At 38.0% G+C, this 17,701-nt stretch overlaps 1 protein-coding gene across 16 annotated transcripts in view; it reads left to right on the top strand.

The window, feature by feature from the left end:
• Positions 1-10,524, top strand: part of cspg5a (chondroitin sulfate proteoglycan 5a) — a 52,212-nt gene extending 41,688 nt beyond the window's left edge. The window contains exons 4-7 of one of the 16 annotated variants that reach the window (XM_028470506.1): positions 602-758; positions 4,615-4,671; positions 8,338-8,439; positions 9,877-10,013. In XM_028470506.1, the coding sequence (XP_028326307.1) occupies positions 602-758; positions 4,615-4,671; positions 8,338-8,424 (301 nt within the window). In that variant the 3' untranslated portion in view covers positions 8,425-8,439; positions 9,877-10,013. Of the gene's footprint in view, positions 1-601; positions 759-4,614; positions 4,672-8,337; positions 8,440-9,858 lie in introns of all 16 variants that reach the window. The other 15 variants (XM_028470512.1, XM_028470503.1, XM_028470504.1 and 12 more) reach the window with 15 other exon arrangements.
• The last annotated feature ends 7,177 nt before the right edge of the window (positions 10,525-17,701 follow it).

The following is a 17,701-nucleotide window of genomic DNA, read 5'->3' as shown; positions in this document are numbered from 1 at the left end:
CTAAAATATTCAAATGACCAACAGGTTTAATTAGTAACATTATTCATATCTCCTAAAAGTCAAAATAAATCTTTTGGTGCATTTATTTCACTCTTGTAAAAATGTGTTGCTATCCTGTTTGTGAGCTGGTTTTAGTCTCAGTATGTTGCATCACAGATATAATGTGTTTTTTTTTTTACAATCAGAAGTTAGTCTGCAGTCTGTCTAATGCTGCTGTCCTGCTTTTTATACCCATCCTATTTTCCCCTGATTCCTTTCTGAAACCTTTCCTATTTTTACCCATTCTTCAATATTTTAATCACTTCTCTGTTTGTCTTTTTATCATTTATATTTCACACCGTCATCATCGTTTTGACCTCCTGTCCACTTCACACTCTTTTCCTGAATTCCCAATCCTCCCCATTATGACCTAACTTCTCTTTTATTGCTTACTAAATCACCCTTTCTCCGATTTATACTTTGTTCATCTTTATTGTGCCATTGTCTTTGACTCCTGTCGTAAATTACTCTCTTGTTCGTTCCACATCATTTCTTTTTGTTCTCCTGGGTTCCTCTTCTCTTCACCACCTCCTTATGTTTTCCTCTCCCCTCTGACACCCAGCAGTAAGTACCGGCCATCATCGGAGCACCACAATGATAATTTCTCGCTGTCCACCATCGCTGAGGGCTCCCACCCAAATGTAAGGAAACTGTGCGACACCCCTCCTAACGTCCCTCATGCCCGTGCATTGGCTTACTATGATAACATTATCTGTCAGGTAACGTGGTTCTCGCCTCTCTCTCACCCTTTTTTCTGCATCTCCCTGCAACACCCTGCCCGGGCCCCTTGAGCTCCTTTCCAAATGCATGGGCATGAGTATTCTCTGATACTCTGAGGTGTGAAGCGCTGAAGGAGTGGGGGCTGGCGGGGTCAAGGTGTGAGGAAGTATGGTTAGAGCAGAACAAAGACATATAAATAAAAGCTGATGGATGTCCAATGCTGCTCATTAATACTGAACATAGATAGTGTTGTAGCCTCGGCAGCATTTACACAAGCCTTCTCTGGCTCACATGATCCACACCAGGGTTTGATTTTTCAGAAGGTTCTGCCAAGTGTGAACACGCAACTGGACTCTGGCGTGGAGCAAAGAAGCAGCGTCATGTTCACTTCCAGCATCAACATGGCTCCACTCCTGCCTTGTGATTTAGCACCGACTAGACCTTAGTACGGTTGGGCATCATTTGAATGATTCCGATTCCGGTTCCTCGTTTCGATTCCGATTCCTAACGATTCCGATTCTTTTAAGAGGCAGGGTCAAAAAAGTTTACATGTTTTAAATGAGTTAGCTAACCAGAGGTCTTTCTGGATGGAATAGTCTCTCTCCATGAATTTTAATTCTATGAACTTTTTACTTTTTATGAACTTAACTACGAATTTCTCACAGCGCTGTTTTCAACTAGTATATAAATTACAAGTCTATGAACTTCAATATGAATATTATCAGTTTTCTTTTCACGACAGCTTTATTTCTGAAAACCTCATAAAAAAGTGAGCGTCTGATGCTGCAGGTACTTAAATATGTTACTTTGATCCCACTGATGTGCTAACCTGGTGCACAACATCAAATGTACAACAGTTCTTTCTTGGTTATTGGCATGTTGCAATCAACTTGAATAGGTGCATATTGCCACCTACTGTACTGGAGGGTGTAAACGCAACAGAACTCCACCCTAAGTGTCTTTCTCAGAAGGGTGTCCCATTCCATTCCCCAGTCTAGATTAGCAGCAGGTACAGGATAAAAACGGGGATACTTCTGCTGCACACTGTTCATGGTTTTGCAAACTCAAACACTTCCAGTGTATTTTTCTTTGTCGGTGCTCAGCGGCTTCTTCTTCCGGTGGGCGGACGAAGTAGGAATCGAAATCAAAAAATTTGAACGATTCCGTGAGAATTGGAAAGTTAATCCCAGAACCAATCGATACTCGATGCCCAACCCTACTAGACATCCAGGTGCTCATAAAAACCATAAGAGCACACTTTCAGCGTAAAAGAAGACATTTAACACTACAAGTCAAGGCTAGAATTAAATTGTCTTCGTGAGCAACTCAATGTGGATGTTAAAACAAGCTTTCAGGTTGATCATGTAGATCTGAAACTAGCATAGTTTATATGCTGCAAACAAGACCTCTCAGTTTACCATGAGGGCATCCATTCAGGCAACGTCAGGAGTACCACATAGTGTCTTTTTTTCCAGGAAAGTTTTGATAATAACTTGAGCACTGTATGAACGGAGCTTGTAATCATTTTGTTTTTCATATTAAGGTCAGACTGTTCTTTGAGGTCACAGCACATGAACTTTAACTCCATTGAGTGACCTGACAAAGACCATATGAAGCTTAAATCAGCTCAGGTTGATTTGCAGCACTCACAGAGTCAAGGTCAGAGTTCAAATCCCCTTGAATCATTGCAGAATGAGCATTTATGGACTGTGCCAAGAGAAAACTCCTCACCACGACCCCTCCCCATCCCAGCTCTCTCTCTAACCTGCTTTCTATCTGATCACCTCTTGCATTGGTATGTCATGGCATGCCTGCTCTGTCGCTAAGATGGCCATGTCATCCACTGCCGCTCTGCTTTACTAATGTTGACAGAAGTGAATGGTTTACAAATATTGTTTATCCTGAGAACAAGTGGAGGTGGGCAAAGGGGCTGTTAAAGTTTTATTGTGGTTTGTGGGGAAAGGATCGGCGAGGCAGCCAGGTAAGCTAACCAAGTGAGGGGCCAAGATGGAGAAATAATCACTCATCAGGATAAACATCTGGGATGCAACATTTCTCTGCTACCTTTGCTGCCTGCAAGTGGCAGCGGAGAGCTGACTCACTAACAGAAGCATGGATAGCTAGTATTGCTAATGTGCTAATACTGAAGTTGTAGCAGCATGGGTAATTTTAGTACTACATCTGGAGTAGAGTTTTTACTTTGATTTGTTATTTCTAATTATAGGTTTTTAAAGATGTGGTACCACCCTCTAACAACTCCATCAGTGGTTTTGGTTAGCGTTTGAGAAGTTTTTAATCATTTGTTCCCCATGTAATTGTCATTTCTTTCCAGAGATGTTATCATTCCTATCTTTAGAGGCAGTAGTGTCTTATCCTTTCATCATAACCATAACTACTTGGCCTTTTAACCCAATGTTTGTCATTAAAATCCGAACATCAATGTAAAAAATATGCTGAACACTTTGAATTTAATACCAACCAACTCCTTCATTTTATTACAAAATTGTATTTTACTGGATTATTTAGTATATGTAAAACTTTTTGGTTTTCAGCATTTAAAGGTAATTTTACTTAGGTAATATGTCATGTTATTCCAATTGTTTATGAAATGATTCAACTGAACCAATTTCTGACTTACAGAACAAAATAAAATCAAAATTATTTCTTTATATTACTTGTTATGCATTGAAAATGATATTGTATTTGTGAATATATGTTTATTGTTATATCATTGTTTGGGGGGCGTTTAAAAAATGTAACATTCTACAACCTAAAATGTTGTAGTTTAAAGAAATTGATTACATATAAAGTTGATCTTCCCATATTCCTTCCTACAAAAGCGTTTCAATAAAGCCATTTATATTTTTGAAATTTGATTGCCATGTTTATAATTAATGAAAGTTTTAAACTTTGATGGTATCACAGTCAGCTTGTTTAAAATCCAATATCTAATATGAATATTTAGACTTTTTGAACTAATTAATCATTTGTTCATTCTGTGTTTCTCTGTTATTGTTTTATGTTAACACATTTTACTACTCTGTTAAAAACATACCTTCATGGTGTACCAGAGTATAACGAGAAGCAGAAAGCACCAGTCCCTTCACAAATCATAGAGAGAATGAACAAATGAACTATATATAGAATATGTATTGAATGAACCATTACTGACTCAAACCTGCTTATAAAACTTTAGTTCTTCTTTTCTCTTTTGCATTCTTTCTGTTTGTTGTATTATGTATTAACTGGTGAAACTTGAAAAATAAAATAAAACCTATAAGGAAATAAGAAAATAAAACTTTCACATTAGCATATGCCTAATTTCACATATGCTAAATAATCCAGTTTTATTAGATATCTCCTCATCTCCCATGAAACCCATTATCTCATACTGGTTTTCTCACACCACAAACAGGCAGTGGCTTTCTACTTTTCCACTTTTTTTAAACAAAAACCCTAAAACAAACAACCCCGTCTAATAGAAACGCTAATATCTGTTCACACTAACAGCCCAGTGTCTGTGCCACTGTGTCCAAGAACCTCAAAAAGGGGTTCATCAGAACTGGATAACATCTGAGACCAGCTGAGTATCAGCTAAAGGGACGCTTTGGTCTCCATCTCCAGTGCTCCATCTCTCTCTGTCTGTTTATCTGTCTGTCTTAATCTCCTTCAGTCTGCTTCTTCTCTCAATCTTTCACTACATCCTCTATAATCTCTCTATCACTCCCCTTTTCTCTGTCACCTCAGGCCTCTTTCTTTATCTGCCTGTCCCTTTACTGTTTCTCTCTCTCTCTAAGGATACTTTGTTTGGTTTTTGAGGAGTTATAACCCTCTGCCCCATCCCCCTCCCCTCAGAAAACCATGAGCAGATACACCTGGGAGTGTAAGACCAAAGAGGAGTCCGACTGCGAGGTAAGAGCAAATACCCCGATATATCAGACAGTCCCGACTCCCCCCCCTCACCTCCCTAAACGGCTCTTTCATTGTAACTGTGGCCCTGTCAATCACCTTCTCCTCAACTGAGTGACGCAGCCCAAGTCTGACTCCTCTTCAACCCCCACCCACCAAATCGATTAAACAGCAGCTCCAGTGTAGACAATGACCTTTGACCTCTCATCGATATGAAAGCGTCCACATCTCATTAACAAAGAGCACTCAAAAGCAGCAACTTGTTTGTAACAAGCTAATTATGCACATTTTTAAAACTTGCTTATTGCATCAAATTACCATCAATATTTACATTATTTCTGTGGATGTTACAGTGTGCTCTACTTCCTGTGTAAGCAGTAACCAGTTAAATAAACCACAAATTCTAACTAATAATTAAAATCCCTGCTTTTTCTTCCTAAAGCTATTCTTTAATCCTCTTGCATCTGTTTCAAGCAATGTTAAATTAGTCGACTAAATATTTTCCTTACAGTTTTCGTCGACTAAATGTTTTAAAAGTGACTATAACGAGACTATTACTGATTTAAAAAAAAAAATACATGTCAACAAAAACTCTATGGAAATGAATTGATACTTTCATCAACTAATAAAAACTAAACTGTAGTGTTTACACGTGAGGAAATCCAATCAGAACCAATTTCCTTTTTTGGAAGGTATTCAATCAAAACTATTTTGCGTTGAAGTCGGGACAAGCCAATAAGTCATCCAATAGGAAGTGTGACAGCTTGTGCATTGATCACATCAAATCTGTCTTTGTGTATTTACAAATATTAATAACATCCCATATGAATTTATTATTATTTTTTTTAAATGCTCTTTTGTTTTATATTTCAGTTTATTATAACTGCAACAAATTGAGTCGACTAAAGACTAAAACTTGTTGATACTATAGTCCTGATGACTACATTTTGACAAAAACTAAGTTGCATTTTAGGCAAACGACTTGGCCTAAGATTAAATCAAATGTTGCTGTTAAAATTAACCCTGGTTTTTAGCAGCACTAATGATTAAAAAATGAAAGGCTGACAATACATCTTAAAAAAACACTTGGCCTCCCACCCAGAGCAGTAACTTTAACAGGAAGTTTACTGTTTTTATATTTTACAAACATGAATGACATTCAGATGAGAAAGCTCAAAGAATACAACGAAACATGATGTTTTAAGAACATGTTTGTTTCTATATTTTGACTAAATACCAAATAGAAAAAAAAACACCGAGTCAGATGTGATTCTAAGCAGGAAAAGTAGGAGAACGTCTGATATTGTTTCTTATCATTAATGACAACCATTGTTTGCAGTAAATCAGTAAACACTTTTTGTTGCATTAAGACTGTAAAGCAGAAATCACCACCAAAATCCACATCATTGGATAGTGGATGATACATGTAAAGTTGATCACAGAGATACCGTCAATAACTACTGATGTGATCTAAATTAAGAATTACACATCCTGCAGGTAAAAATCTGAACCCAGTGATTAACCGATTTAAAATCTGTCTGCTGCAGGGATCTGTCCACCTTGTAAAGTCCTTGTCACATGTCCAGAAAGCGCGCGCACACGCACACACACACACACACACACACACACACACACACACACACACACACACACACACACACACACACACACACACACACACACACACACACACACACACACACACACACACACACACGTCAGTCTTTTGTCCACACGGCAGCACTTAGGTTTTCCTGCAGTAATAGAAAGCTTTGTATTTCATTCACAGAGGAAGATTGAACCCTTGTGTTCTCAATCTTGGCTTCACTGTAATTCACACACATGGTTTTTCTCTGCAACCGGCAGTGAAATTAAATTGTTTTCTGTCAATACTTAACAAATTTAAGTCGCAGAATGAATTGAGCTGGCTGCAATATCTGAAAGGATTTCATTCCCATCGACTGAATGAGCTCTCGTGCTGACATCATGAAACCAATGTGACCTAAAGTCCAAACGCAGCAGGGTTGGAGGTGGATGTGCAAAACCAAAGCAGATATAATAATAACAATAATAAAGATAAAATATTTCTGTCAATTACACCGATCAGCCATAACAATGAGGCCACCTTTCAGTGTAAGAAGTCACCGTTGTTCCTAGAATAACTCTAATCCAGCGAGGCATGGACTCCACTAGTATCGTCTTTAAACACTGTTATGTTGGGCTTTAATTCACTCCACTTGTTTGTCCGCCAAAGCCCACATATGCAGATTTTAAAAGTCTCAAACTGCTTATTTTTGAATCATTTGACTTGTGACCAATGGGGAAAAACTGTTTCCATAACATCATACACAAGTTTAGGTATTTTTATTTAAATATTAAAGTACGCAAATGGTCTGCAGGATACACGGATTCAAAATAAAACATTACTTGTAGCCTTTAGAAAGCCTAAACCAGTTACTTTTACACCAAAACTCACTTGCTCAGCCTTCTTTCATTCTTTTGAGGACCAGTTCTGATTCTTTCCATGCACAAAATTGATCCATTAAGCAAGTAGTTCTCACCTTTTTTTTGGGTATTTCCCACTTTTGAACCCCAAACAATCCTGACAAATAACACATTTTCAAATTTCATGAACTAAGAGGGAACATAATATAACAAGTAACATAATATTTCATAATAAATCAAAAACTAAATTAAATTATTATCACCTGCACAAAAAAAACAAATGTTAAATTGCAGCAGTCAAAAATATAGGAAATAAAGAAATCTGTGACAAAAAGAAAAGCTTAAGAGAACAAAAAAGGATTTTTTTTAAAGTCAGCTATTGAAAGTTTGTTTATTGTTAAGCTCCATGTGAAGTACATGCCGAGGTATATCATAATTTTTGCATTTTAGTTCCACGTTACATTTTGTTCCTGGTTCATGTCTAATGCTGTCTAATAATTTAATGCTCTTTTAATCTCTGCTACATTTTTAGGCTTCTCATTGTTACATTCTTTGTGTGTTTAGTGTTAATGATCTTTATTGTCAATGAAGAAAGCTTTTATAGGAGATTGGCATGAAATTTAAAGATGTCCTCCTGTTTGTCGCGCACATGTGTCATTCCTCCATACACATGACAAGCACTGCATTAAGCATTAGACAGGATCACTGCATCCATAGATGCAAAAAACTCTCATGTTCAGCCACATTTTCTCTCAGAATCGTCATTAATTTGTGAGCTAGAGCTCCTCGTTTGCCTCGTGTAATTAAAATAACTAAAAAAAATCACCCTACATGACCTTTGGTTTTAGACATGCAACGACCAAACAGTCTAGCAATTACATTGTCTTCACTTTTCCCCTTTCTTTAGCGCCCTTAATTCCTAATGGTCATAATGATACGACTGATCAGTGTGTAATATAAGGACAATCTAAAATAATACAAATGGCCTCTGTGTCTTTTAATCATCACATCAACCCTCTGAGCGCCAATTAAATCCAGAACTGTCCATGTGCTTTCATTATCACCATCATCATCATCAAAACCCTGTTTATCTCTGTTCCCACTTCCCCTCAAAACAACACCCACTCAGAAGTCCTCGTTAACTCCCTCCACCCGCTGCCCGACCCCCCCTCCACCCATGGCACAAACCACTATGAAATCAAACAAACACCAAACGTTTTACAGTTTCACCCCGACGGGAGGACAGAGGGCTCCTACCCAGTAACCATGGAAGTGACGTATCCACACGTTCTGCCCGAAGTTACTATCTAGGCCATCAGCCAGCCGGTAAATGCTCTCACTGCTTTTCCTTTTGTGAAAGTTCCATTAAACCCAAAGGTAAACATTCAATTAGAGAGTGTTTGTAAATGGCACAGGCCTCAGGGTGTGGAATATATGTGTGTGTGTGTGTGTGACTGTGCGACTGATTAGTTATGCGACTGTGGTAGCTAACCCCTGACTGACGCCCCCCCAGGACGCTGCAGTCCATCAGGGTCAATGACGCCATGCAAATGTAATGGGGATAAAAAGGCTGGAAAATGAAGCTAAAATAGAACCTGCGATCAATTCTTCCTCTCTGACCTTAATTGAATTAAGCTAAAACACTGTGACACAATGTTGTTTTGTCCCCTTGGCAACTGCATGGGAATGTATGAAGGTGGTACCCACAGATAACTGATGTTTGGTCTGTATTTAGTTTATTTATCTTCATATGAGTGCGAACACAACAATGGAGGGAACTGGAGACGAGGTGTTCTGCATGAGCGGTCATTCCTGTATGTTGGATGTTTTGTTGTTGGGATCTTGCATGTGGATGTGCATGTGCTTTCTGGGTTGCTGGGGGGGGGGGGGGGGGGGTTGGCAATGAGGCTCATGTAGTTCACCTCAACGTCTCCTCAGCCAAATTCACCATGACAGATAAACATTGACCTGTAAAACTATTTATTTTCACTATAGAAATGTTTGCTGCTTGTTTTTAATGCTGTAACCATCATTTCATTCAAGTTGACGCACAGATTAGCCTCAATGTGAAAGCTATTTGCAAGGCAAATGCATTACAAAAAATAAAAATACACTATGGAATGAATCAATTCATTAGCCATCAACAAACTAATATCAAATTAGATAAATACATTTGCTGGAAGTAAATTTCAAATTGGAACATTTTAGAATAAAACTGTATGAATGAATTGTTACTAGTTACAAATTTATTAGTTACAAGTTTATGATAATATATATATATATATATATGATCTGTGGTTAAATGGTTGGAAATTAAAAATTGTTACTTTAACACTTAACATTGAAATAATCAAGCATAAATGTGGATTTCTACAAAAGCATATTGCATTCACTTGGTTTTTCTGAATTATTTATTTTTTTGGTTTGTTTGGGCTAACTAGTATTAGGGCTATTAGTCATTAAAACAGAAGGAAAAAATTACTCAAAATTACTTAAAAATAGCCCAAAAAACCAACCAAAAAAATAAATAAAATATTTAGTAAAACTGGATTTTTTTTCAAGTGAATGCAAAACACTTCTGTAGCTTTCTAACAATATTTGAACAATATAAAATATTAAACAGTGACTGACGTTGGCGCCATCAGTCTGCAGGTTTCAAGTTACTAGAGAACGAAGAAGCTTTTTATTGTTCTAATTGTTTTCTATACTCCTACCCTTTCACCTCCTCCACCCCTTCTTGGGTAGGATGATCCTCATTCCCAGAATAAACTGGAGGATCCAGTGAAGGCTCCACCCAAGGAGGACGACTCCCTGAACATCCACAACTCTCTGACCCCCAAACACGAGAACCACAAGGTCCTGGGCGAGGAGAACTCCTCGGAGGTAAACTCACTGCAGAACAACATGATGTGAAACAAATGAAAAAAGCAAAAACGACCCCCAGAAACCCACCAACACCACGCTTGAAAAGTGCAGCCACAGCGGGAGCCTGAAATCTACTGTTGGTCACACTTATCCAGTCAACCAACCAACCAGTCAACCAACCAACCAGCCTACCAACTAACGTACCAGCCAACCAACAATCTGCAACCGTTGCCAACACGACAGCACTGCCACTAAGCAGCCTTGGGTCGCTGCAAAAAAAAGAAAAAGGAAACGTACACTACCACACCCCGCCTTGTCACTGCCCAAGCCCCTCCCCTGCTGACACCCAGCAGCCCTGCCCAACATCCATCGCTTCCCTGTTTTGCAGCCTCGCCCCCAATCCGCCCCCCCCGTTGCTGTCACTCCACGCACCCTAACTTCTTACCTGCACACACACACACACACACACACACACACACACACACACACACACACACACACACACACACACACACACACACACACGCACACACACACACACACACACACACACACACACACGCATACAGACATATGAAGCATACACACATACTGTGAAAAGTTAACATTATTACAATTATATGTGAATACTCACCCTCCCCCTGTCTGCATTGGTGTATTTTGTAAAAAGCAAGAAATCAAACAGAAGTTTAAAACTTACGTAAAATGTTGTTTAAAAAAAGAAGAAGATAAAGCTACTGAGAGGTTTTGATGTTTGTCTGACTAATCCAGTGAGTATGTATAAATATTGGAAGAAAAAAAAAAGGTTTGCTTGGATTGAATCTAAAGAAACAACACAATGTGTCTTGGTTTTCATTGATGTGATTTCTAATCCTTTGATGTAATTGTTTTTTTTTTTTTGTACTTTTTTGGGACTTTGAACTGAGAATAAACAAACAAGAATTCAGATTGTTGTTGAAATAAACCTTTTTAACATGACCGCTTCCTCTGTGTTGCTTCAACCCTTTACTTTTCCGACTGTTGTCTGCATGGCTTCCGACGCAGCTTCTTCGATCCTTGTCTTTAAATGTGCTTTTTCTTCACTTTCACACAGAGTTTGTCACTTTTTACATATCTATTGGATTGCAAGACCTTTACATTCAGTTTTTATACTTTTTAACCTTCCGTGCATCAAGAATGCCAACAATCCCTGTAGATTCTTACCTCTCAAACACTAATAGTCAATACAAAAAAACTTTATCTTCATGTTTTTTTACCCTCACGTACATTTGGAACAGGCTTTTAAGCTGGAGAAAAAGCACCAACGAAAACGGCAGTTTCTGCATCTTCAAAATCATACGAAAAAAATCAATTTCCTTAGTGCAAAGAAATGCTGCGCAATGCAAAAAGATGCAAGACAGCATGCTTAAAATGGCTTGATCACTACAAGCTAAACAGTAATACGTGGTTACCTGGAATAATACACATTGTTGGGAACAACAAGTGGGATAAGCAGAGGAAATACCATGATAGATCGAATGAAGAAAACAATGGAGAAAAACAATGAAGATATGAAGATTCACTGAAAACAATCAGAAGAAAGAAAGATTGTCAGAAGAGCATCCAATGGATTAGAGAATAATGAAACCAGAACAAGTAAAAAAAAGAGAAAGAAATGAATGGTAAATAAGGAATAAGAAAACCCCAACACTCATAAACACAAAAGGGAATAAGCACTGATTCAGATAATTAGACCACCAACACGTTAACAATATAACAGAAATGATGATTAGGAATGGATCTGCTACTTCATGCATATAAATGAATAAAGACTTTCCAGTCAAGCCACTATGGACACAAACGGAAAAGGCCAATCACAAGATAACATTCATTCAGTCATTTTACAGCTTTCTATCCTGTACAGGGTCTTCTGGAGTAACATGCACTAAAAAACTAATTTAAGTTATTTAAAAAGAATGAACAAAAACAAGCTGACTGTAGTGGCAGTAAAAGCCACAAAGAATGTTCAAAGTCTTTAGGAAAAGATTGATTCTATCCGTAATATCCTGTGAAACAGTAAATATGATTGTTTCTTTGTTTATTTCTTATCAGAGATTGAAATAGTCTTTAAAAACTTCTCAAAATAAGACATTTCTAAGTCACATCTAAGGCAGTCTGGTGCAGTATTTGGTGTGAAAGTCAAATAACATTTCCTCAAGGACAGAAGTAGAGCCAGAAACAGCCCTCTATGAGAGGCCTGCAGCACCTGCAGCCCTTTACCAGCCTTCATATTGGACGACTGAGGAAGGTTAAACATCGACTTTGAGGCGGATCCTTCCCAGGGACGAGAGCTGGGGTGACTGCACCCGCCTTTTCTCCTCAAATGAATGCAAAGGAAGAGCGGAACAAGATCATATTTAGGTGTAAGAAAGAAGATTTTAAATACAGAAAGGAAAACAGCAACAAGAGCCACACACACACATGCATGAGCATATAGCTGGCATCTATGAGGACATGGTGGTCCAAACACACTTGACAACACTAAAATTGGAGCCTGTGAAGCCGTAAGTACCAGGGAATGGACACCATGGCAACAAGTGGCCATGACATGGGGGAGGTGTTGTCATCGCTTCAAGAGGAACATGGTGACAGACTGCATGCTTAATATACAGTATATCTATTCCTATCTACAATACATAGCATTGTTTGTGATGGTTAGCTTATCGAAGGAGAAATATTATTACAGTGCAGTCATAATCATGTCTTTAATTAAATCTTTAATTAAAGATTCTACTTTTTGTTTTCCCTGCGTATTACAGCACCTCTGCGTAGCCCTGAGAGTTTTTCTTTTTTTTGTGTGTGTTTTTTTATGTTGAGCTTTTATGAGATTTCGTCACCTCCTTCTTTCTGCTGCACATTAACCTGTAGCTGGCAGTAATACATGTGTTAGCGTCTTCACACAGAGCATTAATTGTTGCCATTGAAATTCAGTCTCAAGCAGTAGTTGCAGCATCCAGACTGGATGACCTCTGATTCACAGATTTCCACGCACACAAGGATGTAAGAGGCAGGATTATACGACTTTCATGGAGCATTACGACTATCTAATAATAGACTGAACCATGAGAGAAATAAAACTGCTCTCACCTCCACTTTAGGTTGAACTTTCACTCAGTGATCCCTCCGGATCGCTGATCCTGGAATGCACAGCTGTCCAGATGTTACTTTCAGTCCATGCACATACAGTATCAACAAGCACTTTACATAAAATGTACCCATTGTATTTAATTTAAATTACATTTGAGTAATTACTGCTGTTCAGCTCATAAACAGTGCTTTAACCCAGTTACTTTTATTCCTGAAATTAGTTATATTATTGCTTCCTTGTTACATACACAAGAAAGCTCAAATCATCTGAATTTGGCAGTTTTTATATCATTTACCTGATGGTGTAAACAGCATCATGCTTTGATATATTTGGGTGCAAGTTTTAAAGGTTGTGCACCATTTTCAGAAGGATGACATTAGCGTTTGGATAGTTTTTAACACCTGATCGCTAACTAGGATATATAGAAATATGTCTCATAATATTCAGCCGAACCAGATGTTACAGCAAATAACAAGAATAAGAGTTTTTCAAAGTCACACATACAAACAAATCAAACGTAGATATGATAATTTTCTGTCAACGTATCTACAGGACTATAAAATTCAGAAAACTGGAAGCAATCAGCTAATTAAAGCCTTGGTTTCCATTTTACAAAATAAAAGCATTTCTAAAAGAAAACAAAAACAAGGTTTACATCTTTCACTTCATTATTACAGTATATGTTTTATTACATACATTACACACAATATTGCAAAGATTCACATTTTTCTTGTTGAACGTAGTGACGGCATAATAACCAACGCCTTCCTGTCCATTTCTTTAACAGGTACGGAAGCTGATTAGGGCCAATTTTGATGGAGAAAATGATTTTGGGCAAAATAAGAACAAAATGGAAATGTCCAGATTAAAGTTGAAATTTCGAGAATAAAGTTGAAATATAATGTCAAGACTGAAGTTGAAAAAATTAGATTAACGTTGAAATTTCAAAAATGAACTCAAAATCGTGATAAAAGTCAAATCTATGGAAGCTGACGAGGGCCAATTCACCTTATGACAACAAACATCTACAAAATACTGTGTATCGATGAATACGTTGAACTATACTTTGATATTGGGTTTAATAACAAAGAGATTATTTCTCATAAACATGGTGTTTTAATCTCTTTAAGAACTTTAAAGAGATATTGCCAAAAACGTTTTCTGTTCAGAAGGAAAAACCAGTCAAGTTTGGAAGAGGTGGAGCATTCAGTCCATCTGTGGCTATTGAGGAGCTACGGAAACAGATTAGGGTCAGTTTTGATGAATGTTGTTGTATATGATAAATTGGCACTAGTCAGCTTCCATAGATTTGACTTCATTAGCAAACCGACTTTTATCATGATATCATATTTTGAGTTTATTTTCAAAATTTCGACTTTATTTTTGACATTTCGACTTTTCATTTGATTGTCCAAAATAATTTTCACCATCAAAATTGACCCTAAGCCACTTCCGTAACCAGGTAATATGGTTTCATACACTATACAAGTTTTTCAGTAACTGAACTATTTCACCATATTTTCATGGCATTCTTTCTACAATGAGAAAATGAGGAGAAATAATGGGAGGTGAAAGCTCTCGAGCTGAACATGGAGAGTGTGTGAAAATATTTTTTCTCCCTGTGAAACCTGTTGGGACTTGAGATCGATCCGCAGCCTGTGATTGGCTGGCATCGCAGTGGGACGATGGTGCTGTGATTGGTCGTTTCAGGCAACACAGCAAAACACTCGCTGAGACCAGCTCTAAATGTACAAACTAATAGGCACATGCATAAAAAGCTGACACATGGAGGAAAATATATTCATAATTTATGTGTAATATGATTTTTTTTTTCTTGACACCCCCACCGTGGTTTAAGTCCACATGAGTCGCTCTGGCTCCGTCTGCTTTACTAATGAGGCTCTGAGGAATGCTGCTAATCAGAACAAGACCCTCTGGATTCTTTTCACATGTAAATCTGGTGAAACATTAGCAGTCAAAAGCATCATTCTCCTCCAGCTTTCAAACCATCAGCCCTTATAGTCTACATGTGAGGGATTGACTGGTTTGGCAGCTCAGGCGACTTGATGGCAGACACTTTAGAAGCTTGTGAATGATGCGAACCAACTGTTCTATTCCAACAGGGACTGAAGTCTGATCACGAAGAGGATAAGCTGCATGTGACTAAATGAAGCCCTGACGTGCATTTTAGTCAGGGTTTAACAGATGGAGATTTCGCTATTTCAGCTTTTAAGACTTTTTAAAGGCAGGTTTTGGGTTGTCGACCCCTAAGACGGCCTCTGAATCGAACCCTGAAACATGATTAAAGCTGCTAAAAACGGTAATCTTTGAACGTTTTGCTCAAAAGTCCATTGTAGAACACTCTCCCTTATTGTTAAGTTGAGGTTTTGTTCATTCAGACAAGGAATTTCTTTTTATCTCCTGACATGTTTCGACTGTCAACTGCCAGTCTTTGTCAGAGGAGTCCTTGTTTTGTGTTTTTTTTACTTTCCCTTATTGACATTGTTGTAAAAGTTTCGCACATCGCATTGTGGAATCTGGAGTCTTGTAGACGGATGCATACAAGTGTTTTTACTTCATTCTTTCCATGATTTCTTGCATTTCTTCGCCAGACAAGGAGGACAGTATTTTGCTTGTTCCCAGTATTCCCCGTGATATCACTTCAACCTGTGAAACATTCAGGCCCTGTTTACATGACAACATTTTGAAGAGAAAACACAACATTTTTGTTGCGTTTTGGCTGTCCGTTTACACGGCGGCAACTGTGTTTGGTACTTGAAAACTATACCTTTTTTCTGCTGCATTTGGATCTTTCCATTTAAACCCCAAATTAAACATTTGTCATTGATTTGTTACAATTGTCAGTCCGTGAAAACACCAGAAATGTGTTGGGAAGTCACTTTGGCAGTTTTTTTGGGCAAATCCTTATAATAATGAGGTAAAAACACTTCTATGCGTCCGTCTACGGGACTCCACATCCCACAGTGAAATGCGCGAAATTTTTCTGAAAATGTCAACAAGAGTGTTTAGGTTGAAGATTAAAACAAACTTGATCTTCAATTTATTGATCTATGAGGCCTATACCATGTCTCGATCTGACTCCAGTAGCTTTAAGTTACTGAACACAATTAGTCTTCACTCAAACAGACCACAGAGAACGTTTCCATGAAGCATAATGTTGTTGATATCTCATTTACTGCAAGGTGACCATCGATCTGGAGCTCCACCTCAACAAGCAGAGCACGCTGAAGCCCGCAGCAGGACGTTTGCCACATTATGACGTTTACCTCTACAAGGTTCCTAAAGGAAAGCATCGACCACCCAAGGGACCATTACCTACGTCCGCTCGTGCTGCTGTCCCCTGTAGAGCCAAAGACCGAGTCTTACGGTGGAAGGATGAGTTGGGGCTGCCTTCCACAACATGCACCCTGTCCGGCCCCAACAGAACCCGTTCACTACAAGCCTCTGTGATCAACAAGTTCCAACAATCTAGTCCATGGTCATTAAAGCCACACGTTCTCTGACAACATCTGCCTCCATCACTTGGAAAATACTTTGGTGACTTTGTATCTGGTTAGAGTTGATGAGAAGAGGCATTAAAGTCAGTCATGCTGAAACTGTGTGTTAATCATGTGGACATGTTTAGGATATTTATTTTAAAAGTCGACAAAAGAGTAAGTTACTTATTCATTGTGAGGAAGAACCACAAAGGCATGGGATTACTGGTAGTAGTAGTAGTCTTCATTTTTTTCATTTGTGACCTCTTTTTGGGGACCATATGATTAATTTGAATTATTTGTAGGTCACTAGACCAGAGAGATTGACTTACATGTGGCCACAAACTGTGATTTTATCTAATCCAAGGGCCACATTATCAGCATTTGGAATAATGACCAATCGAAACATTATTACAGTAAAAAACAATGGGTTTGTGTCATTTTCTTATTGTTTTGTGTGTTTTTGAATTTATTTTGTGTTTTTTTTAATTTATTTTGTGTTTTTTTCATTGTTGTGTTTATACTATGTATACTATGTATTTGTGTGTCTGAAGTGAAAGCTTAAATATTTTGGTAACAAGGAATTGTAACTGGATGGAAAAAGGAAAACCCACTTTGTGTGTACTATAGCAGATATATCAGAAAACGATTCAATGTTCTATCCCATGTTTAGTGCCATAAACAAGAAAGTGTTGTGATTAAATTTTGAATTCAATTTTATTGTCAGAATAAAACAATTGCAAAACAAAGTTGCAGGTAAAAATGTATATTTTGGTCAACTCTGACCCATTTCCTTATGATTAGGGATTTAATGGAGAAAACAAGAGTATCTAAAAAAATAAAGTAGAGGGAGAACATGTAACTTGCACAATGCCCAATGATTTAGATTTTAAGCTTTTGATTAAGTTTGAATTGGATGGCTACTAACAGCTTTATGTAACGTGTAGATTTCTAACACTGGGTTTGTGTGAAATTGAGTCATTTGAGAGATGAGCACTGCCACCTTCTGACAGGGACAGAACCAGTGACTGGAACATCTCACCTCCCATTTTCCTTCTGACTTTGAGCAAATCTAAACCAATCATGAGATCAAGATGGA

Source organism: Gouania willdenowi, chromosome 16 (assembly GCF_900634775.1).
Source record: "Gouania willdenowi chromosome 16, fGouWil2.1, whole genome shotgun sequence".
Taxonomy (NCBI): domain Eukaryota; kingdom Metazoa; phylum Chordata; class Actinopteri; order Blenniiformes; family Gobiesocidae; genus Gouania; species Gouania willdenowi.
This window is presented reverse-complemented; position numbering and strand designations above follow the sequence as displayed.